The sequence below is a fragment of the Vulpes lagopus genome, chromosome 10 (genome assembly GCF_018345385.1).
Source record: "Vulpes lagopus strain Blue_001 chromosome 10, ASM1834538v1, whole genome shotgun sequence".
Lineage (NCBI taxonomy): Eukaryota > Metazoa > Chordata > Mammalia > Carnivora > Canidae > Vulpes > Vulpes lagopus.
In genome coordinates, this window is record NC_054833.1 from 104,600,647 (window position 1) to 104,623,644 (window position 22,998).

Genomic DNA, 22,998 nt, shown 5'->3' on the forward strand with positions numbered 1-22,998 from the left:
TCTTTTTAGAGAAAGTGAGAGCTCATGTGCAAGTGGGGGCAGAGGGGCAGATGAAGAAGGAGAGAGAGAAAGAGAATCCTAAGTTGGCTCAATGCCCAGCACAGAGCCTGATGTGGGGCTTGATCTCACATCCCTGAGATCATGACCTGAGCGGAAATCAAGAGTCAAGACACTTAACTGACTGAGCCACCCAGGCACCCCACCATGTCTTTCTAGAAGGAATGCAGGATGGAGAGAAGAAAGAAACTGGATTTTGAAGCAAAATACTTGAGCTCCTGACCTGGTCTGCCTGTTACTGTAACTATGAAGCCTTAGACCAATGACTTAATAACCTCCTAGTTTTCTCATGTGGAGAATGGGTGTAATAATACCTAAATATGTGACAATTAAAGCAATGTCTGTAGAGTTCAGAAACATGTCACAGTGGATTAAGGTCATTAGTTTAACAGCTCAAGGGGAAGAGGGAACAGATTCTGAACTTTCATGGGGAATCTGAATGGGGTTATGACCACCAGGTGATCCAACAAGCTACTAAACCAAGAGTGATCCAATTTCTCAGTCTATGGACAAACACTGTATTTGGATAGACCTTGCCTTAAGAATGAGGGAAAAAAACCAACAAAAGGAGCCAATGAATACTCTAGAACCTGGAAATTGAATCCAGAGGACCTCGAGGAAAGTATACTTGAGTTAACAGCAAAACCCAAAAAATATTTCACAAAGCTGTTTCACATCCTTAATAGGAACAGAAAGTCTTAAACCAACTGAAGCTAAGATGCACAAGAACAAGATAAAAGAGAAATAAATGATACTAGAGGATTTCAAGAAAGCTAAAATGCTGTAGGAAAATTAAAATCCACATTGAAGTAATACAGAATTGATGTGGAAAAATCCAATCAGTGAGAAGGAGGATAAAAATTCTCCCAAAATGCAACAGAGGGATACACACAAAACCATTCTTTTCACTTAAAAGAGTGACAGAAGAGAGATGGAGGACAGAAATCTGCAATTTAGCAAATAGATAACTAGTATTTCTCTCCTTTTCCTTTTTTTTTTAAAAAGAAGGGCAGCCCTGGTGGCGCAGCGGTTTAGTGCCTCCTGCAGCCCAGGGTGTGATCCTGGAGACCCAGAATCAAGTCCCAAGTCGGGCTCCCTACATGGAGCCTGCTTCTCCCTCTGCCTGTGTCTCTGCCTCTTTCTCTATGAATAAATAAATCTTTAAAAAAGAAAAAAAGAAAAAAAAAGGGAGAGAGGTGGGGGGGAGGGGCAGAGGGCAAAGGAGGGCAAGGGAGAGGATCTCCAGCACAGTTCATGCCCAGTGTGAGCCGATATGGGGCTCAATCTCAGGGCCCTGAGATTATAACCTGCACTGAAATAAAGAGTCCAACCCTTAACTGATGAGCCACCCAGGCGCCCCAGATAACTGGTATCTCTTATGGACAAAACTAGAACTAATAAAATATAAGTGATAAATAAGTAGAATAGAATTGTCATGAACAAGAAAAATGTGTATATATAACATCACATTCTAGGCAAAATCAGTGAAAAAGTGACCTGGAAACCTACTAAGAAAATTTCTGTATTACAAGGATTAAATAATTTCACAATCTGATAAGAGAAAAAAGGCTACATGCTAAAAAAGTAACGATATTCTTTTCCACAATAGTATTAAATGCCAAAAGACAAGGGATCGGTGGCTGCAGAGTTTTGAGGGGAAGACTGACAAAGGAGATAATGTTCCTTGTATTGCAGAGACTGCTGCTTATTCTGCCACTGTCTCTTCCTTCCTTCTAAGGAAACATGGTAGCCCCACCAAGGACTACATTTCCCAGCCTTCCTTGCTTGCAGCAGTATGGCCATGCGATCATGTCCTGGCCAATGGGATATGAGAAGTAAGGTGCAATTTCCAGGCTGTTCCCTTAAAGAAAAGGATCAGGCTTCCCATTATCCCTTCTTTTTTTTTTTTTTTTTTTTCCCATTATCCCTTCTTTTGGGAACTCATGAACACTCAAAGGCCTTTCTTGTCCCTTTCCAGTAGGCCATGTTTTAGCAGGATGTACACTTAAAAGCATAGGGTCGATTATTGTAACAGAAGTCAGAATGGGAGCTTGAACAAATGGAAGTTCATTTCTCTTGCTCCTAACAGTGTAAACAAGCAAGCAGTCCATGGCTGATTAGATGGCTCCACAGTTTATGAGACCCGAGCTCTTAATGCCTTGTTCTGCTGTCATCACCTTGTAACTTGCATCTCATGGTCTATAAAAGCTGTGTTAGCTTCTTGCCTCCGTGTTCTTCAAGGAGATTTAAAGTTAGCTGTTTTGGAGCAAACTTGACTATATCATTTCTAAGGATGTAGGTGAAACAGTCAAATAATCTAGTTACTTAATGGAGTAACTTGTTCTACAAAGGCATGTTTAAAATCATGTGTTATCTAAAGTAATGTAACTCGCATTTCAGGAAGTGGCTTTATTGAAACTTTTCAAATGCATTCTCAGCCTTGGTGCTTTAATTACCATCAGAGCGACTTCTGTAATTATTTAACAGTTCTGAAAGTACACCAACTTTATTTTCATCTAATGCCATCACGAAACATTTCTTCCCCAACTCATAAGTACTCAGTTACAAAAGCATGCAGAAAAGCTGATTTTTACATTTGTCCTTGAGATAGATATTTATGCCTCTACAATAGCACTTTCAGAATTGTTCTTTTAAGGGATCCTTAATAGGCTTGTTGACAAAGACATCTAAAACTTGAAGTTGTGAGGTCATACCCCTCAGAATAATCACTAGCTACATTTTAAATCTGTCTCTTTTTCCACCCATTTGGTCAGATGATCTCTATAATCATCCAACACTGGTATTGACTGAAGTCATTTCAGGCTAATGCATCCTTTCCCATATCATATTTATTTTTCAAAATTAAAAAAAAATAAGAGAGAACACCACAATTTGAAAGAATCTGCAAGGACTTTAAGACGATTCTTTGGATGGAAACCTTTGTGAGAGAAAATCCTATCTTTCATTTGGTTTGGGGCACATGTGAAAAGAAGATGGCCAAAGGCCCATCAAGAAAGAAAGTAAAATAAAAAAAAAAAAAAAAAAAGTATTGGGGCACCTGGGTGGCTCAGTCAGCTGGACGTCTGCCTTCTGCTCAAGTCATGATCCCAGGGTCCTGGAATTGAGCCCACGTGGGGTGTCCTACCTAGTGGAGAGCCTACTTCTCCCTCTCCCGTTCACCCTGCTTCTGCTGTCAGATAAAAATTTTTTTAAGTATCTATAAAATGAGTAAAACTTGCAATAATAAGATCAGACAAAACAGAATGCAACAAATATTGAGTACATGTTATGATGATACACTTCAGCATTAACTAACACTTGTGTATCCTTTCAGGCAAGATTGATTTCACTACACATTACCTGGGATCTTTTTGTTTCTTGGTACTGCCATTTCTCCTCTTGTCTCCTCAGGTCTCCGATGTAAATGAGGATTATTTCCATGTCTTTCATGTTGGTCTGAAAAGGCATCTATTTGGGAAGCCAATGGAAAAGATAATTTCTATTGTGTAACTAGCTGTAAGTCTATAAAATAGTTGTTACCAGCATATGCATGGTGATCAAAACAACACAAATTAAAGATTACTACCCCCCCCCCTTTTTTTTTTAGAACGTAGGAATTCTCAGGGAGCTCTTTTGCTATGGAGCAGTCACATCACCTTCTATGACCCAACATCACAAAATGAGGTCCACTGACGGAGTCAACACCATGAAGACAGAATTAAATTAATCAAAAAAAATTTTTAAAGATTTTATTTATTTGAGAGAAACAGTGAGAGAGAGAGAGAGCATGAGCAGAGGGGAGGGGGAGAGGGAGAGGGAGAAGCAGACTCCCCACTGAGCAGGGAGCCTGAAATGGGGTTCCATCTCAGGACCCTGAGGATCATGACATGAGCCGAAGGCAGATGCTTACTTGATGAGCCACCCAGGTGCCCCAGAATTAAGTTCATTTTAAGAAATTACATTCTAAGTGTAATATTCTCCTCATATTCTGTATTCTTATTGGTAGAGATAAAAGAGTTCAGTAGGAGAACAATAACATTCTTGAACATGCCTCCTTATGTATACTTGCTGTTTCTCACACATGCTGCCTGACATGGCTTGAGAAGATTGTACAACCTCACTGACTATATCTCAGCTTAAGTTTGGATGACAAGCGGGGTGATCACACTCTACTCCCCAGGTCTATTCATGCTTTTGCTCTCTGAGATGATTCCTCCCACTTCCTTCTCTACTCCAATGACAAGGAAGTGCCTGATCTTGATTCTCAGGTCAGGTCATAACCTTGCTTTCTGCTTCAAAAAGAAAATGGAAGCAGTTAAGAGTCCCTTCCACAGAGTCCCACCACCAAATTTGCCCCTGAGCAGCAAGCATCTACACCCAGAGGCCACTTCTGCCCTGTTCCTCCTACAAGCTCCCTGCGCTCCTACCCAAAGTGAATCCCTTTAGCATGGTAGCTCAGATCAAGGACACTGCCTTGGCTACTACTTATTCTGTCTTAACACAAACTGCCAATTCACATTGCCTCATGAACTACTGTCCTACTTCCTTTCTGCTCTTGAGCAAAATTAACCTAAAATCTGCCTGAACTTGCTAAATCCCATTCTTCTCCTATTCTTTTTCCTTATTTTTAGGAAACAAAACCAATTGTTTTCTAATTATGTAAAAAATTTAGAGTTCCAGGGATCTCTGGGTGGCTCAGAGGTTTAGCGCCTGCCTTTGGCCCAGGGCGCGATCCTGGAGTCCTGGGATGGAGTCCCACGTCGGGCTCCTGGCATGGAGCCTGCTTCTCCCTCTGCCTGTGTCTCTGCCTCTCTCTGCCTCTCTCTCTCTATGTCTATCATAAATAAATAAAAATAAATCTTTAAAAAAAATTTAGAGTTCCAATGTTAAAATTATGAAAGCAGGTACATACAGAAAGATCTAAATTCTATTTCTCCTTTCTATCCTATTCCCTCCCTTCTCCATAAGCAATCATTTTCATTTCTTTTCTTCTATTATGTTTATAGATATGTATATAGGTATATATGCATTTATATTCATATTAACCTCTTTCTTAAAGTAGAATATACATTGTTCTGCAGATTGCTTTTTTCCACTAAAACAACATACAAATAACCCCAATGTAGTACATAGAAATATTACTTATTTCTTTTTACAACCAGTGTCCCACTAGATGGGTGTGGATTGTTTCTACTTTTTTGCAATTACACAGAGAGTTACAACGAATAGCCTCATGTGTGTGTCTTTTTATATTTTTGCCAGTCTAACTTCAAGATAGATTTCCAGGAGCAGGAATACTGGATCAAAGGGTAGATGTAAATGCAATTTTGCTAGAGATTCCCAAGTATTCCTCTCTTTAGAAACTGTATCTTAATGCATTCCCATTTGCAATATATGAGAGTACCTATTTCCCTACAGTCTTGCCAACATAGTATGTTGTTGAGTTTGTGGATTTATGCCCATCTGATAGGTGGGAAATGGTATCTCAGTTTAAAGTTGCATTTCTCCATTTTTTGGTAACAATACTTCATAATATGAAACATTAGACCTCTCTTCTGAATGTTAAGGAACAAATTTACAAATACTTCTTCTACCAACATGTTATTTTGGAAGAGACATTTCTTTTCCTTCCTTCTTTCTTTCCTTCTTTCCATCCTCCCTCTCTCCCTCTCTTTCTTTTAAGGAGAGAGGCGCTGTGCAGGAGGATGGGGAGGGGCAGAGGGACAGGGAGAGAGAGAATCTTAAGCAGGCTCCAGGCTCAGCAGCATGGAGTCTGATGCTGGGCTCCATCTCATGACCCTGAGATCATGATCTGAGCCAAAATCAAGAGTCACGCCCTTAACTGACTGTGCCATCCAGGCACCCCAGAAGAGGCATTTCCCATGCTTACAGAAAAATAAATAAATACTATGACAACAATAGCTATTTCTTTCTTTCTTTTTTTATTTATTTATTTATTTATTTTAATTTTTATTTATTTATGATACTCACAGAGAGAGAGAGAGGCAGAGACACAGGCAGAGGAAGAAGCAGGCTCCATGCACCGGGAGCCTGATATGGGATTCGATCCCGGGTCTCCAGGATCGCGCCCTGGGCCAAAGGCAGGCGCCAAACCGCTGCGCCACCCAGGGATCCCTCTTCTTTTTTTTTTAAAACATTTTTTATTTATTTAAGAATCTCTATACCCAACATGGGGCTCGAACTCATGACTCCCAAGATTATGAGAGACATAGAGAGAGAGAGAGGCAGGGACACAGGCAGAGGGAGAAGCAGGCTCCATGCATGGAGCCTGACGTGGGATCTGATCCTGGGTCTCCAGGATCACACCCTGGGCCGAAGGCAGGCGCTAAACCACTGAGTCACCCAGGGGTCCCCCCAATACTTTAGTTTTAAAGATAATTAGCAATATTATATCTCCAAGAGTTTAGTCACTGCAGTAAGACTAAATGCTGGACAAGAGATCCAATGACCTTTGACATGAATATGAAGTAGAAAATAAATTTTGCACACACAAAAAAAAGAAATTCCATAATATTAACAGTAAGAACTGCAAATTCTGCCAAGTACTGTTCTAATACTTTACTTATCTTACTAATCCTCATAACAATCCTTTGGAGGTGACACAACACTAAAGTCCCAGAATCAAAACATGAACTCAGCAGTCTGACTTTGGAGCCTGATCTCTTAATTGCAGAAACATATTTAATCTCATTATGGGAATATTGGCTCAGAATTTGCTGGGTTGGCTTAGATAACTAAATAGAATTCTCTTTAAAAACACTTTTGTTGGGGCACCCGGGTGGCTCAGTGGTTGAGCAACTGCCTTTGGCTCAGGTCGTGATTCCGGGGTCCTGGGATCGAGTCCCACGTTAGGCTCCCAAGAGGGAGCCTGCTTCTTCCTCTGCTTCTGTCTCTGCCTCTCTGTGTCTCTAATGAATAAATAAATAAAATATTTTTAAAAATTTTATTTTTAAAGATTTTATGCTTAAGTAATTTCTACACCCAGCATGGGGCTTGAACTCAACTCCAAGATGAAGAGTCATATGCTCCAGAGACTCAGCCAGATCCCCCTAGAACTCTTTTTGCCCAAGATTATCTTCCACACAACCATTCCATGTTCCTTGGCAGTAATCTCTTGTGAGTACATGAATGATAGTATCAGGAAATGCATTTTCTTTTCTTTTCTTTTTTTTTTTTTTTAAAGATTTTATTTATTTGTTCATGCGAGACACAGAAAGAGAGAGAGAGAGAGAGAGGCAGAGACACAGGCAGAGGGAGAAGCAGGCTCCATGTAGGGAGCTCGATGTGGGACTCGATCCCGGGTCCCCAGGATCAGGCCCCAGGCTGAAGACGGCGCCAAACCGCTGAGCCACCTGGGCTGCCCCAGGAAATGCATTTTCATCCCCAAACCAAGAGTAGGTGAAAATATCGAAAAAGTCAAACTTTGAAGAGTAAAAAATGGATAGAAAACCATCACCCTATTTAGGGTATAATATACCCGAAATGTAGGGTATATTAAGGGTTGCTTTTCCTATTCTGGAGATGAGCTGGGCCAAATAACCTCCTGTGAAGATGAAAAACAGTTCACAATTGTAAAGTGGCACACTCACATTTATGACAGTGGAACACAAGACCACTTCATTTATACAGAGATTGGCCTCACAGCCTTGGCCTCACCAACAACCTCATGCTCTCATGGTAACACTGAGCAAGTGTATCACAGAGAGCTTGAAAGGGTGGAGAATGAAAAGCTGGAAGCCAAACATTTATGACCTGGAAATACTAAATACTGGGTCCTTTCAATACCCAGTATTTGAAGAAGGTGATCTGTTTTTTTCTTACAATAAAGAAATATTACAATGTATTCTGTTTTATGAAACACCCATAGATGCTTCATTTTTTAGTAAGAATGTATATGTGACATTTTAAGGTGGAACAAAATTCTTACTCAGACTATCCTGCGACATCGGAAGGTCTTTGAGAATTCACTGCAGTAAGACTAAATGCTGGACACAACCACCACGAAAAACGTTGACTAAAAGAAAAACCACACCCCCAACTTTATGCACACAATTCTCATCACCTACTCCTGAGGAAGCAAACTTACATGACAACAGCCTCCTCACCCTTCACCCTCTTATCTTCCTACACCACATGCTGTCTTCCTCCTTTGCTTTCCTGGTCCTCCCTGTGAAGCGCAAGCACTGAACGGGTTAGGAGTGCATGTGAGGAAAATGGAATTGACTGCTACATTTTCTCTCACACTTCACCCAAGTCAAGAAATGAAGGCAACATCAAACACAGCTATACGTACCAGAGTGAGATGTATGTGAAAGTTATTCCAAATGAACAGTTTCTCAAATCCATCATGAAAATCAATATATATCATCAAAATCCCTATAGGCGTCCTATGGTCTATCACTCACAGACTTAGTGACAAGAAATATTCTTGAGCACATTCCCTCCCATCCCAGCCCCCATCCCCATTTTTTCTTTCCATTTAACCATACCCTTAAATAAATCTTGGGGCATGATGTCCTTGGTCTGGGGTACACATCTCTTCCTAAACATTCTCCTCTCGGGTGGTTCCCTTTTAATGAACCATTCCTTGTCAAGCTGGACTTGACAGTCTTTTTCTTGTCTTTTGCCTCCTTTGGTCTTTGGATGTCACTTTGCATTTACCTCCTTTTCATGAAACAGACTCCTTAACCAATACTCTCTGCTGTTCTCCTTATGCAGAATTAGTTTCTAGAAATTATGACTTTGGCAGCAGGTGTTCTCATCACTTACCAGCCTGGCAAATGAAAGAATGTCCCAGTGAGCAGAAGTCCACATTTGATGATATCCAGTTGGAGTTTCTGGACACGTATATGCAGCTGATGGGGCCTGGGGCCCAGCGGGGCATGACACCTGCTGAGGGAGGGCCAGACCCAGATGAGCCTCATACTCCAAAATCAACCTTTTTTATAAGTAAATATGAAAACCAAATTTTGCTAGCATCCAACAGATGAAACTTAAGATATCCCCTGGATGTGACATGTTTTTGGGGTCTGGGAATAAAGGGTCAAGAAAGAATTCTTGAGACATCTTCGGTGCAAAAAAGGTGGTTTTATTAAACATTGGGAAAGGACTTGTGGCAGAAAGAGCTGCCCTGGGATTGTGAGGGGTGACTGACTATATTCTTTCAAGTTGGGAAGGGGTTAGGTAGCGTAAGCCTCTAAGGAATTTGGAAGCAAGGTTTCCTGGACCTTGAGGGGTCATTTATGACTGTCCAGTAAACCTTAATCACAAGACCCATCAAATGGTTATCAGTGGGCCATATGTTTGAAGGATGATTGCTAACATATATTTTGGGGTCAGAGAGAAGAGATAAAGGGAGTTTCCAAACGGATTTTTAGATGTTAAAGAAGACTTACAAGGATCCTGGAGGTTGGGCCAACGTCAAGCTAAGGTTGCCTTTCACCTCCAGCAAAGTATTAACATTGAGGCCATTAAGCTTCTGGAGGAAGGTCACCCTGCCTGTCTCAAGTACTTGTCAATGGACTGTAAGTTGTAAGGACATTTAATTTTTTTCTGTATTTCTTTTGCCTTTATTCTCCACATCACCCCCACACATTATATTTATTTTTCTCCTATTATGCATTCTTTATCACAAGGCTTCATACTAATTCACCTAGACTTCAGTGAAGATGGTGGTAATAAAACAGTGCCTTGGATTTTTCTCCACAATTTTATGGTGCATAATTTTGAAAATATCTCCATAAGAAAGGTAACAGGCAAATAATTTCTCTCCTGGTTTCTGAATTAGGAAGCATGGGGCCATAATGATGAAGAGGTATGTACCAGGAACAAAGTGGCCATAAAAGGTTTCCCACCTCAGAATCTTGCTAGTACTTTCAGTAAAATATCAGGTGCCTTAGCTTTTGATAAACTGAGAAAAATCTCATCATCTTTGCTACACAGACAAATCACAGGTTGAGGCACAAAAGCAGAAATACTTCAGAGGAACCGTGGTGATGAAGTAAAGTGATTGATTTTTTTTCTATGCACAAAAGCAGAAAGATTTAAATTTCTTTCTCTCTCCTGTTCCAGAATAAAAGTCAGGGTTTTTACTTTGTCAACACTACATCCCAGAGCCTTACCTAGGTTGTTATTTTCTTGATGTTTTCCCAGCAGCTTTAGATTTTGTCCAATCCACCACTTATGCCCTTCTTCCAGGAAGTCCCAGAGAAGATGCTGGACCTCTGGGTTCCAAGTGTAAGCGAGGTGTCCTCCCTGCATACGACAATAATCTTCTGCTTCCTCATAGCTGCAGTGAAACCTGTTAAGCTGATAACAATTATTTTTACCACGTTGGTCTGGGGTATTTAGCTCCCTTCCTAGAATGATACCTATTCTGATGTATAACCAAAGCCATGTTCCCCTGAAGAACATTTTCTCTTCAAACTGTGAGCAAAAAACAGTGTGGGGGCTCAGCGGCTATCTAGTCCTTTAAATATATTCTTGGTGGGTTTGTGATACTTATTAGTATGATTCTTTAAAGAACAGAGAACAATTTGTCAAGGAGATAAAAGGATTTTTGTTTTTAAGGATCCAGGTGGAATCCCTATAGGCTGAAAACAAACAGCAAAGATCAATAAAGCAATGGGCATTTACAGGGCACCACCACCTGTGTCTACACAACCAGCTGTGCCTTTAGCTTTATAATAGATCTTTATTTGCTAAGCCTACGCTGTAAAGGAGTAGATAAGTCAGCGTTGCTAAAAATTGAGAAATGTATTGCGTGTGTGTGTTTTTAAAGGAAACCATTCTTGCAGACCCCCTAGACGTGTTTAAATTATTGTATTGTTTTTTAAAATATGACCAAACATAAAACTAGGCATAAACTATATGCTGAAGCTCTTACACAACCATAAAAAGCAAAAAGTAAATATCTGATGAAAGAACGAATACAAGTTAAATTCAAACAGGAACTGAAAACCAATGAAATCAAAACGTGCTATACCAAATAGCTATCTGACAGATAAACACAATACTGGCTTAGGGCCCCACAGGCTGTTTTGATTTGGCAGGCACGCTACTTCATGCTGTAGGGAAAAACCATTCTCTCACCACTTTGCTTTACTTGAATTGCTGAAAACCCTTTGTTCCCGTAGTATGTCATTTGTTCTTCACCAGCAGCACGCCCATCATTTGTTTTAGACGGTTTTCTTTCTTGATGCCAAAATATGATAATAGGTACAAAATAAACGTGGGCACTGAAATAGCTTGGTAGGTTTCAGAGTTGTTTGTCCAAATGATGCTTATATTACTTTAAAAAATCACTACAGAAAGAGGACACCAGTATCAAAAATTTTCAGGTGTATATCCAAGAATACACTCATCCAGTTTGAGAAACACTGCAGGAATCAAACTAAAGATATAGTATGGCCCCTATTTGCAAAACGCTTACAGTTGAGTTAGGGGGGGCGGATAAAAAAAGACCAAACAATTGTAGTTCATAAAGACAGTGCCCCTCGGGGCGGGGCGCCTGGGGGGCTCAGCGGTTGGGCGTCTGCCACGGGCTCAGGTCGTGACCCCGGGGTCCTGGGTTCGAGTCCCGCGCCGGGCCCCCTGCAGGGAGCCTGCTTCTCCCTGGCCTACGGCTCTGCCTGTCTCTCACGACTAAATATAATCTTAAAAACAAAACAAACTGGTCAGGTACGGCATATATCTATGAAGGTTCAGATGAGGGAGAAATTATTACCAGCACTTGGGCCATATTGAGACAAAACGGTCGTGCAGGCCGGAGTCAGCCTGAGTAAATGCATACGAACGGGAAGCGTGTATAAAGAGAAATAATTCTGCGGGGGTTGGGGAGACAGAAGTCGGAACAAACCAGAAAACTGAAACCTCGTGAAATGCCAGGAAAACGAGTATCCAATTAACTTGGAAGTTTTCTCAATAGGAGTCCACCAAGTCTTCCCTGCAATGGAATCCTTTGGGTTGCAGGACTCGGCTACAAAGTCTTGATGTCCCGACACCTTCATTAACACACATACCTACCTACAGACGTCCGTTTTAGGCACTTTTTTAGGTAAAACCTGATGCTGATGGAATCTTCTCTGGGCTCGATTCGGGTTATCTTATTCCAACCCTTTTACAGTGTCTGACACATACTCCCGGTACCTGCTTTACCGAGAGCACCGGCATATCTAATGATCCAGATATTAATGGGAGCGCTGCTCGCAAGCGAAGGGTCGCGGACGCGTAGGCACCTGCCCCCCAGCGCCGCACCGCGAAGCGCCCGCGCGGGCAGCCCGGGCCGGAAGGGGCGTGGCCGCCGTGACGGCGCGAGCCGGCGGTTTCCGCCGCGGAGGGGCCCGCCCCGCCCTCCTGCCCGGCGATTGGTGAGGCGGCAGCCGCAGGCGGTGATTGGATAGCTCGCGGCCATCTCCTCCAATGGAAATGAGGCAGAGGCGGGTCCAGTGGCGGAAGGAGCATGGCGTGGAGACAGCTGAAAGTGAGTTCAGAGAGTGGGCTGTGCGCAGGCTGTGCGGAGCGCGGGCCGGCGGCGGGCGGAGAGGAGCCTCGCGGGCTGGCCGCGGCGAGCTGTGGGCGGGATTCGGCTCCCAGCGTGGGCCCCCGGCGCGTCTGTGTCGCTGGAGGCAGCGCGGGTTGCGTGCGTGTGCTTGTGCGCGTGTGCTTGGCCCGCGTGCTGACGGCCCGCTCAGTCTGAGCAGATGCGGGGCTGCCAACGCGCGGGGCCCAGGTTTTTGTTGCACGTGGCACACGAGCGTCTAGGGAGCACAGGACGGCCCGACCTGACGTCGGGACCCACGAGCAACGAAGTTACACCGAGACGCGGCCCCAGCCCTTCTCGATGAGATTGTGGGGCGGGGACTCGTGTGGTCGCGTTCACGGGCTTGTCGGGGGACACCAAGGGGCGCTCCTGTAATCTGCGGGAGACTGGAAGGAAGGCGGCAGATCCTTGCTCTTTATTAACAGCTGGGGTGATCCTCCAGGGCACATCGGATCACCGCAATGACTTGTGTAGGGAGCGAAACGCAAATCTTCATTCTGGCCCATGCCCCTCCCTGTCCCCCTAGCTCTCGTGCGGTGCTTTCCCTCATTCCTTGGCATCCAAGGAGCCTCCCCCCTTTCCCTCTTCCTTGGGTGCATCTCATTATCCTCTGCCACCGAGAGCGCCTTTATACTTTTCCTACTCCCCCCACCCCCTGCCTCCTAGTTAGCTCCTATTTATCCTTTGGATGTCAGCTTTGAGTCACTTCCTCAAGGGAGCCTTCCTGTCTACCTCTGAGATTGGGTTGGATTCTCTTATTACCCTATACCTTTTTTCTCCATAGCAATCTTCACAGTTCTATATTTGCGTGATCATTTTCTTAAAAAACATATTTATTTATTCATGAGAGACACAGAGAGAGGCAGGCTCCCTGCAAGGAGCTTGGTGCAGGACTCGATCCCAGAACCCTGGGATCACAACCTGAGCCAAAGGCAGGCACTCAACCACTGAGCCACCCAGGTGCCCCTATTTGCATGATCATTGATTAAGGATGTCTCCTGAGACTGTCCTCCTTGAGGGCAGGGACTCTTGAGTGCTCCTTCATGTTGGGCAGATGATTGACTGAATGAATGAGTGACCCATCATCTGCCAGTGATAACTAGAGAAACACATTACAAAGCATGTTTTGAACTAGAATAGTGATTGTTGACTCAATAAGATCTGATGCTTTAAAAAACAATTTTTTTTGCAACTACATTTATTATCCTGAAGTGGAATTTATGTATAATGTAATGTCTATGTATAATTTTAAAAAGTCAGCATAATGTCCTAACTCTGAATATAAAAGAGAAATTAAAGGAATTTGTAATAAAATAACATGTATTTCAGCATGTAAAGGTTGGGGCATGACTCAGTGATGAGATATATAGTCAGGTGGTTAAGCCTCTGTTTAGACAATCTAGCACCTCGGGTATGTTTTGTTGTCAAACACCCAAGCAAAGCACTATACCATTCCTGAGATCTCTGAAATGGTGAACAATCTTTGGTAATGTTCTGTGCAAAAAAGTGCAGTTGTCCCTCAGTTTACAAGGGAATTGCATTTCTGGAAAAGTCAAAGTATATGAAAACTCTGCAGGGGATAGTTTGTGTTTATGTGGTGGAATATAGGCTCAGATATTATGAATAGTTGTTTTTTTTTTTTTTTTACATACTGAATGTCAGTGAGATGTTCAAAAGTCATACAAGACAGGGACAATTCATCTGTCAGCCTAAAACAATGCAGGATGTCTGTCTTTACTGATTCCTGCCCACTAAATCTATTATTAGCATTCCTCCAAAATACCTACCACATGCCCCCCAGAGGCTGTACTGCCTCTCTTGAAACCTCTAGCCTGGGGTCCTTCAGGACCAGAGGAGTGTCAGCAGAAGTGTGGATACAGCCGCTGAAGTAGAGGTCAACGTGCGAGCAAGATTAGAAACAAAGGAGACCAGTGTTAGCAGAAGGCTAGAAACATTGCGTCATGTGACATCTCATGTCCTGTGCACATGGGTATAAAGGGCTCAGAGAAGTTACTGCAGTCTGGCCTTGGGGGAATTTCAGTGGGCCTTTCTTTTTCCCTCCAGAAGCGGGTCCAGGATGCTGTGGTCATCCTGGGGGGCGGAGGACTTCTTTTCACTTCCTACCTGACAGCCATGGGGGATGAACATTTCTATGCTGAACACCTGATGCCAGCTATGCAGAGGCTGCTGGACCCTGAGTCAGCCCACAGGTTGGCCGTTCGTGTCACTTCCCTGGGGCTCCTTCCTCGTGCCACCTTTCAAGAATCAGATATGCTGGTAGGTGCTTTTGGAACACCTTCTGATGAACAAACTCTGTGGGTAATTCCAACCCAGACATGCTGGGCCCTGCGCTTTGAGAAACACTGTGATAGCCTGCGCACCTCTGGCTTTGTTTCCTTCTTCCTAGGAGGTGAGAGTCCTGGGCCATAGATTCCGAAATCCAATTGGAATTGCTGCAGGATTTGACAAGCATGGGGAAGCTGTGGATGGACTTTACAAGATGGGCTTCGGTTTTGTTGAGATAGGCAGTGTTACTCCAAAACCTCAGGAAGGAAACCCCAGGCCCAGAGTCTTCCGCCTCCCTGAGGACCAAGCAGTCATTAACAGGTAGGTGAAGAGCCCAGAGGCACCAGGGAATGCCTTCTCCCTGGCAGGGCACTCAGCAATGAGAGATCTGCTTGTCATACAGTGCGGGCATTTTTCTGCTATTTGGAATGTTCAGGAACCATGTTGAGCACCACCTATGTGCAGGCATAAGGCAGGTTTTAGTATTCTGGTTTAGCGCATACACACACTGAGGCTCCGAGAGCTGCATGACTTTAATCATGAGATCATAAGCGGTAGAGCTTGGGTACAGATTTAGAGTTACTTGACTTTAGGGTTTGTGCTTTATTACTCCAGTGCCCTTGCCCAATAGAAATAAAATGTGAACTCTGTATGTAACTTAAAATATTCATGTAGCCACAGTAAACTAGTAAAAAGAAAAAAATAGTAAAAAATGGATGAAATTAATTTTAATATTCTATTTAATTGTTTTTTATAATTATTGTATTTAACTAGAAGTATTTCATCTTATTCTCAATGTAATTTTAACATATAATCAAAATAAAAATGATTAATTAGCTATTTACCTACTTTTACTGGTACCTACTTTTAAGTCTTCAAAATCCAGTGTGTGTTTGACTTAGAGCACTCTCATGTTGGACTGGCCACATTTCGAGTGTTCAGTGGCACATGTGACTAGAAGTTCTCGAATTAGACTGTGCAGCCCTGGTGTTTGGTAAACTGGAAAATCTAATAACCCCTATGTACAGCTGCTTTTAGTAAGAGGGAGCCTTCTAGATTGTATCAAGCCCTTTTCTTTGTAATCCCCAGGCAATATTCACTACAACAAACTCAGAAAGTGAAAAAGTTCCTACTTTTTGGTAACCAGAGTTCTGAGGGCTTCCTCGAGAGATTTTGATAAGCACCTCTGGGCCCATGGTTGGCCTTCTGGAAGATTGACCTATGGGAATCATTGGACTGCACATCCTGCTTTATTGTGTTTGTTTCACGGAAATTCTCCAGCATTAGAAATGAAGTTATTGATCTTCCTGTTGCACTGCAGGCTGGGATCAGTATCTTCAGAATTTCCAGGCAAAGTATATTTATGATTCGGCTGCCACAGATAGCTACAGGAACCAGGACAACGGTACTTAGCAGAATATGTAGACGAGCAGCGGTCGTCTACAGAGAGGAGAGCCTGCGTGTTCAGCCTCGCGCTGGGAGGCACGGAGTGGCTGCCCAGTAAGCACCTGCTGAATGAATGGAGTAATTTATTCATTAAGTCAACAAAAACGGGTGCTGCTTTATCTGTTCAGTATTTTTGGCTGCAAGTAACAAAGTGCCATAACCAGTAGGTGTTGGTTATTATTTCTTCTCTGGGAGAGTGTTTGTGGAGTGCAGGCAGGAGGTGCAGGATGGGGCTGTCAGAGAGACCCCCCCTGGGTGGGAGTCGTTCATTAGAAAGGAGTGGGGGCCCGATCCAGACGGGTCTGGGGCAGCTCTGTGATGAGTCTGGGCTGTTGCCAGTGCTAGGTACCTGAGCAGCTTGTTTACAAATTTAAATCTTTCCCTCCATGTTTGATGGTGTTCTAGCAAGTTTTCTAGGAGTTCCAGGGGTGTTTAAACTTTAGAAGTCTCAGAACTGACTCTAATTTTTTTTTCTTTCTGTTTTTAAAAGTCAGAAGCAAAAAAAAAAAAAAAAAAAAAGTCAGAAGTATAGTGGGTACGGCCATGAAGCCATCTTTCCAGAGTCCTTGCTGTCTGGCTGAGGGCTCTAACGTTGTCCCCTCTCTACCTGCTTCTGTGCTACAGATACGGATTTAACAGTCACGGATTCTCAGTGGTCGAACACAGGTTGCGGGCCAGACAGGAGAAACAGGCCAGGCTCACAGAAGGTAAAGTGGGGGTGCTCTCGAGGGACTTCCCTCATTTATTGGAAGGAATCCTGTGGGGGAAATATCAGGAACATTCCTAGTGAAATAAACATGACTGAGCAATAGGAAAAAAACACTATGGAACTCGGGAATCTTCCTGGCTTTACCACAGCCACCAAGATTTTAACTGAATTTCACAATTTAGCAAAGACTCGCTTAGCTTTTGCCTCATTATATAGCCTGGGTTATATCATAACTGGAGCAGCTTAGAAGTGAGCAAAGTGAAGCGGCTCCTCTGTGGTCGCACGGGTAGGTGAGATGTGAGCAGGCCTTGAGCACCGTCTTCTTCTGTCTTGCTTTCTTGTCCTTTTGTGTGTTCTGTAAATAATGCATGTTAATTATAGAAGCATTACTAAATACCAAGAAGCATAAAGAAGACAATTAAAATTACTCCTACTCCTTCCTATTCGGGGAGAGCTAATCTTGACATTTGGGAAAATATCCTCCTGGGCTTACTTAGAAACACTGTGTGGGATAGGAGGCCACCTTCAGGGGTACGGGTGTCCGTTCTCTGGGAGCTCTGCTTTGCTGTCCCTCAGGAAGCACAGTGAGTGCTTGCAGCGCTGTTTTGTCCTCACCACACCTTCCCAGGTGCCCTCTGAGATCGTGTGGAGCAGTGGCCATTTCCTCATTGCATCCCTCTGGAACTCCTGCCATGAGTCGAGTCTCCTTGAATGTCTTGGTGGCAAGATGAGGAAAACCTATGGACCTCAGATTCACTTCAGGAAGTGAGGTTGAAAGGGCCCAGGCAGTCAGCAACCTCTGATTTTAGGAGGAGGAAGTGACCTTGTTTGGAAATCCCAGGCTTTGGTGGAAGCAGACCTTGCTGTACTACAGACCTTCCATCTGGGGAGCTTTGAAGTTGTAATATGATCTCCACAGCTTGTGATAATCTCCTGCCTTCTTGCCTTCCTTTCCTTTATTATTATTATTTATTTTTAAAATCCTTCTTTTAATTGTTGCCAGTGCAAGCTTTACCCCATGCTTTCTCTCATCCCCACCTCCAGCATGACCATTGGTTGGAGTGAAGCAGGATCTCAGAGCAGAGTTCTGCACATCATGTTTTCCAGCAGCTAGAAGACTTGAAGACAGCTTGTTGCTAGCACAATAAGGAACATAAACTGACAAAAGCTGTGGGGCCCTTTGATGGCAGAGTAATTCAGAAATTTCTAGCTTCAATGTCTTGGCCCTTTGGGCAGCTAACTGCTGATGAAAGATCCATTAGCTGAGCGAAAGTGATGCTCTGTTTTAAGCCAGTTTACCTGTGTGGGGAACAATCAGTTTACAAATGGCTTGGTCTGGTGGAGGCTGGACTTGGGAAGCCTGAGGCCTTGTGTAGCTTTTGTCTGATTGGGTGCTGGCCCCTCTTCACCTCCCTTCCTCCCAGGGAATCGTATTTACTTTCAAGCTGGTGATTAAAAGGGTGACTATTTTAGGGTATGAGAAGGTGGTGAGCAATACTAGATGTTGCTCTTTGATCCCACAAACCTGACACACATTTTGGGAGCTCACTTGTGTTCCAGGTCTTTTCCCAACCATCAGAGAGGGAAAAGCAGCACTGACGTACCAGTGACCTCTGCAGATGGGGTGGTATCTTAGAAGTACAGACAGCCTCCTGCTTTCACGCACAGCATATTTCTATATAATGTATTTTTCTAAAAGTGCAAAATCCAAGTTGATAATCTCATGGATTTTTAAGTTGGTTGGCGTAATACTTGCTGTGCAAATGGAGACATTTTGGAGAGTGAAGGGTGTGGGCATTAACAATTATGCCCGGGCTGTGAGAGCAACCAGGGCAGTTCTGGGAGCACTGGGATGTGCTCTACATTATAAAAGAATTATGCCTCTATATTTTAGGCATGATTAGTGGCAAACATTTTCCAGTATTGTGTAATATTCTTTAATTTTTCATTTTCTTTCCCACGGCACCCCCTGGCCTATGACTCTAGGCCAGCAGACAGCCCTTGAGAGTAAACATTTGTCCCTTCTGACATGCCTGTCGATTTCTGACTGTCCTCATTACCTGAGCCCTGCCTTTTTATCATTAGTATTTGCACTCCTGATTTCTCCATTTCCCATGGAATTTTAAAAAAGAAAAAGGGCACAATGCAGCAAAAGATCTAGTTGTTGCCCAGACATTGCTGCGCAGAGGGTGAGCTCTTCTGGGTTGGTAGGCAGCAGCTTCCCGAGCTGTTTGCCCGCTGGTACAGGAGGGTCGCATTCGCGGGGGGAGGCCCACAGGGATGACGTTTGAGGGCAAAATCTTGACGTGCGATCTTCACAGAGGGGCTGCCCCTGGGGATAAACCTGGGCAAGAATAAGACCTCGGTGGACGCTGCTGCGGACTACGCGGAGGGGGTGCGCGTCTTGGGCCCCTTGGCCGACTATCTGGTGGTGAACGTGTCCAGTCCCAACACGGCTGGGCTGCGGAGCCTGCAGGGAAAGGCGGAGCTGCGCCACCTGCTGGCCAAGGTAGGCGATGACACGTCCACCAGCCTGTTGGTCCTCCAGGGAGAAGCTTGGGCCTCACGGTCGGTCGAGGAGCTGTCCTTAGCACCTGGACCGATGGGACCCCTTGCTATGCCTGTAATCCCCCATCAGAACACTGATTATGCTCAACAGTGATTAATGGTTCTGTCACCTGTCCCTGCTGTTTCACCACAAGATCATGATATCAGGGACTATCTCTCTGTCCCTAGCAGTGAGTACATGAAATGAATGAATTGGATGACTCTTTACCAAATAGTACTTGTGACAGTACTTTCTTGTTACCTCTTTTAGTGAAAAAGTCTAAATAAACCTTAATATATTAGCTAGCACCGATGACAATGTTAGGGACTTATATTGGAGATCCCTTGGTTCTAGGGAATCAGATCCATCTTGGTGGGGTCTTTGGCATGGCAGGGAGCTGTATTTCTGGAAAAGGACAATTGCTGGTGCTTTAGTGTGAGGACATGCTGGTCTGCGGCTGCGGGGGCTGCAGGTCAGTGGCACCGCCGGCTGTGGGCTCAGGCGTCCCTATCTCTGGCTGCGTGCTGCTTTAGGTGCTGCAGGAGAGGGATGCCCTGCAGGGAGCACACAAGCCAGCCGTGTTGGTGAAGATCGCACCCGACCTCACGGCCCAGGACAAGGAGGATATCGCCAGTGTGGTGAAAGAGGTGTGAGTCAGGCTGGGCCCTGGGATGCCCCCCACTGCCAAGGGGGCCATGTGGCCAGCTGGGCTAGTGCAGGGCTTCCCTTCCGCAATAGTGAGAGCTGGTTTGGTACCTGTCCTGATGTAACTCATCATAGAATAAGAAGGGAATGTTTGGATGAGTCGTTTTCTTGTATTTCTTCCCTTCTCTCTTTGCTCACATTCATCTAGCAAGGGCTCTAAGATTTGCGGTTGTGTCCTTGGTCAGACTAGGGTATTCTATCTCTGTCTCTTTCTCTAGTCTAACCTCAGGTCCCTGTGTCATGGGGGAGTGGTGGAGTCACAGACTGGACCTAGAAGTCCTGGGTTCAAATCCTAGTTCCACCACTCACTACCTAGGAGTCTTGGTCAGGACTAAAGCGAGTGGTTCTAAGGATTAAACCCTGTCCTAGTGGAACCTTATGGGTGGTCAGTATGTGATGGCTACTCTTGTTATGTTGAGGCTCATCCAGACACTTGTTCTAGAAGCATGGTAAGCTCTGTTATAGCTCTTGCTTCCAGGGTCTGTAGTGTGGGCACCTGGCCTGGCTGTTCTTTCGGACTCTCAGGGAAGCTTCTCCAGCTCCATCAGTGCCATGACTGGAGGGCTTTTTCTCTGTCTCACACTGCAGTTGGGCATCGATGGATTGATTATCACCAACACCACAGTGAGCCGCCCTGCCAGTCTCCAGGGTGCCCTGCGCTCTGAGATCGGAGGGCTGAGTGGGAAGCCCCTTCGAGATTTATCAACCCAAACCATCCGGGAGATGTATGCACTCACCAAAGGCAAGAATTCAGTCCTTGTTCTTCAGATTTGTGTGTGGCTCAGGCTCTGGGGTTTGATCTATGAATGTCTGCATTCATCAGGGGCCAGAGGGCAGGAGCCAGACTGAGGCTCTCCCATTGCCTGCCTTTCCTCACGTGGTTGCATGTGCTTCTGTGCAGGGGGAGTCCCCATCATTGGGGTTGGCGGAGTCAGCAGTGGGCAGGACGCACTGGAGAAGATCCGGGCAGGGGCCTCGCTGGTGCAGCTGTACACGGCCCTCACCTACCGGGGCCCGCCTGTGGTGGGCATGATCAAGCGGGAGCTGGAGGCCCTTTTGAAGTGAGTGGGGCCCTGTGTGGCTTGAAACAGAAGTTAATGTGGTATCAAACCCGAATGACTCAAATGGAGAAGATGCTGTTCACCTGTCTCTATTTATTCCTCATTCAAGGATTCAAAAACAGAGGGAAAAATTATTGTGTTGCTCCTATGACAAAAAATAGGGCCCAGGAATTCAAGAAGAACTTGTGAGTCAGTGGTGTTTATTGGCCCGAGGAGTTCTGGCAGCGTCCCTGTTCAGTAATATTGGCTTGACATCAGGGAGCTGTTAATATGTGAAATTGATTCCCTTCCCGTTGTGAGGGCCTAGGTGGAAATACCTCTCAGTTCCCGGGTGAGGACCATGTAGAAGGCACAAGGCACGCATCTGGGGGAGACAGAGGCAGGTGCATTATGGAGCTAGGTGAACGAGGGCTTCCAGTGAGAACAGGGCCTGTCCTCCACCATTTGCTGAAATTGCTTTGTTTTCTTTTTCCAGGGAGCAGGGTTTTACCAGAATCACAGATGCCATTGGAGCAGATCATCGGAGGTGAGGACGTTGTTGGTGGGAAGCCTGATCTGGAATCTTCCCATGAAAGCAGGCAGGCTTTTGCAGCTGGATTGAGAGTGGAGAGCCACAATCCACGAGAGCCTTCCTCCGGCATGACTGTAAAAGCCAATCATGAGTGTCACTGGAATCAATATAAGGCTTTTTTTAATTGCTTGTCAGACCATTAACTGCATTCATGATTCTCTCTAAATTCAAATCCATTTACTATTGCAAGGACATTAAATATTTTAGGGAAAAAAATCATGGAAACAATAAAGCCATTTAAAACCTGGACTTAAATCCCAGCCCTTTCTGGAGGGCCATGGGCTTTGCCCAGATGCTATAGGTCCTTGCAGAGTTGCAAGAATAGGGCCTTAGGGTGGCCATCCTGTCTGACTTCACATCGCCTTCCCTATGTGAGTCTAGGTCCTCGTCTCTTCTTCTAAGGATGTCAGTCACGTCAGAGTAGGCCCCACCCCGATGACCTCCATTTAATTTGATCACCTCGGTAAAGATAGGCTCCGGAAAGACCCTATCTCTGAACAAGGGCACATTCTGATGTTCTAGGTGGTAGGATTTTAACATAGCAATTTTGGGAGTCTCAGTTCAATCTGTCACAGAAAAAGTGACTTGGGGTGTTATTGGGTAGACAGGTTCTCAAGGTGCCTGAAGACATTAACACATGTTAATAAGGTGTGTCACTAACTAAAGAGATAGAGCAATACCAGTCTTTTCAATACTGAAAAGCAAATGGCAAAGAGGAGCTAGAAACTTTGCCTGGGCAGTGCCGTTGGTATCTGGCATGCTGTCATCACCAGCAGGAAATTATCTTTGTTCCCATCACCTCAATACAGATTTTATATTAAATTCAATGTCTGGGTAGCTCTGCGAGAGGCACAGGAGTGTAACAGCACTAACATGTCCTGTTGCCTCATCATTGAATCTTGGCCTCAGCCCGGCCCTCCCTCTGTGTTCACCCACTCTCTGCCACAAAACCAGCAGCCAGTCTCCTGCTGTCCTTTTTGAAGATCTTTCTCCTATTTATTTCTTTTTTTTAAAATAGCCCCCAAATGAAAGTTGTATACTTCTTTTCCCTCT

The 22,998-nt window shown here is 44.5% G+C and overlaps 2 protein-coding genes across 14 annotated transcripts in view; one reads left to right on the top strand and one right to left on the bottom strand.

Moving 5' to 3' along the window:
* PKD1L3 (polycystin 1 like 3, transient receptor potential channel interacting) overlaps positions 1-12,344 on the bottom strand; it is a 67,232-nt gene extending 54,888 nt beyond the window's left edge. For 5 of the 11 annotated variants that reach the window (XM_041770666.1, XM_041770664.1, XM_041770670.1 and 2 more), the window contains exons 1-3: positions 10,200-12,344; positions 8,848-8,970; positions 3,418-3,525 (exon numbers count right to left, since the gene is read on the bottom strand). In XM_041770666.1, the coding sequence (XP_041626600.1) occupies positions 3,418-3,525; positions 8,848-8,970; positions 10,200-10,491 (523 nt within the window). In that variant the 5' untranslated portion in view covers positions 10,492-12,344. The remainder of the gene's footprint in view (positions 1-3,417; positions 3,526-8,847; positions 8,971-10,199) is intronic. The other 6 variants (XM_041770668.1, XM_041770667.1, XM_041770663.1 and 3 more) reach the window with 6 other exon arrangements.
* Positions 12,345-12,517: 173 nt separating this feature from the next.
* Positions 12,518-22,194, top strand: DHODH (dihydroorotate dehydrogenase (quinone)). Of its 3 annotated transcripts, none has more exons than XM_041772701.1 (9): positions 12,518-12,559; positions 14,684-14,896; positions 15,027-15,226; positions 16,976-17,058; positions 19,382-19,569; positions 20,142-20,255; positions 20,902-21,055; positions 21,215-21,374; positions 21,850-22,194. In XM_041772701.1, the coding sequence occupies exons 1-9, from the start codon at positions 12,539-12,541 to the stop codon at positions 21,902-21,904; spliced, it is 1,188 nt and encodes a 395-aa protein (XP_041628635.1). In that variant the 5' UTR covers positions 12,518-12,538; the 3' UTR covers positions 21,905-22,194. The 3 variants fall into 3 exon arrangements, with proteins under 3 accessions (XP_041628635.1, XP_041628637.1, XP_041628636.1); XM_041772702.1 differs by lacking the exon at positions 12,518-12,559 and adding an exon at positions 12,636-13,089; XM_041772703.1 differs by lacking the exon at positions 20,142-20,255.
* Positions 22,195-22,998: the final 804 nt, after the last annotated feature.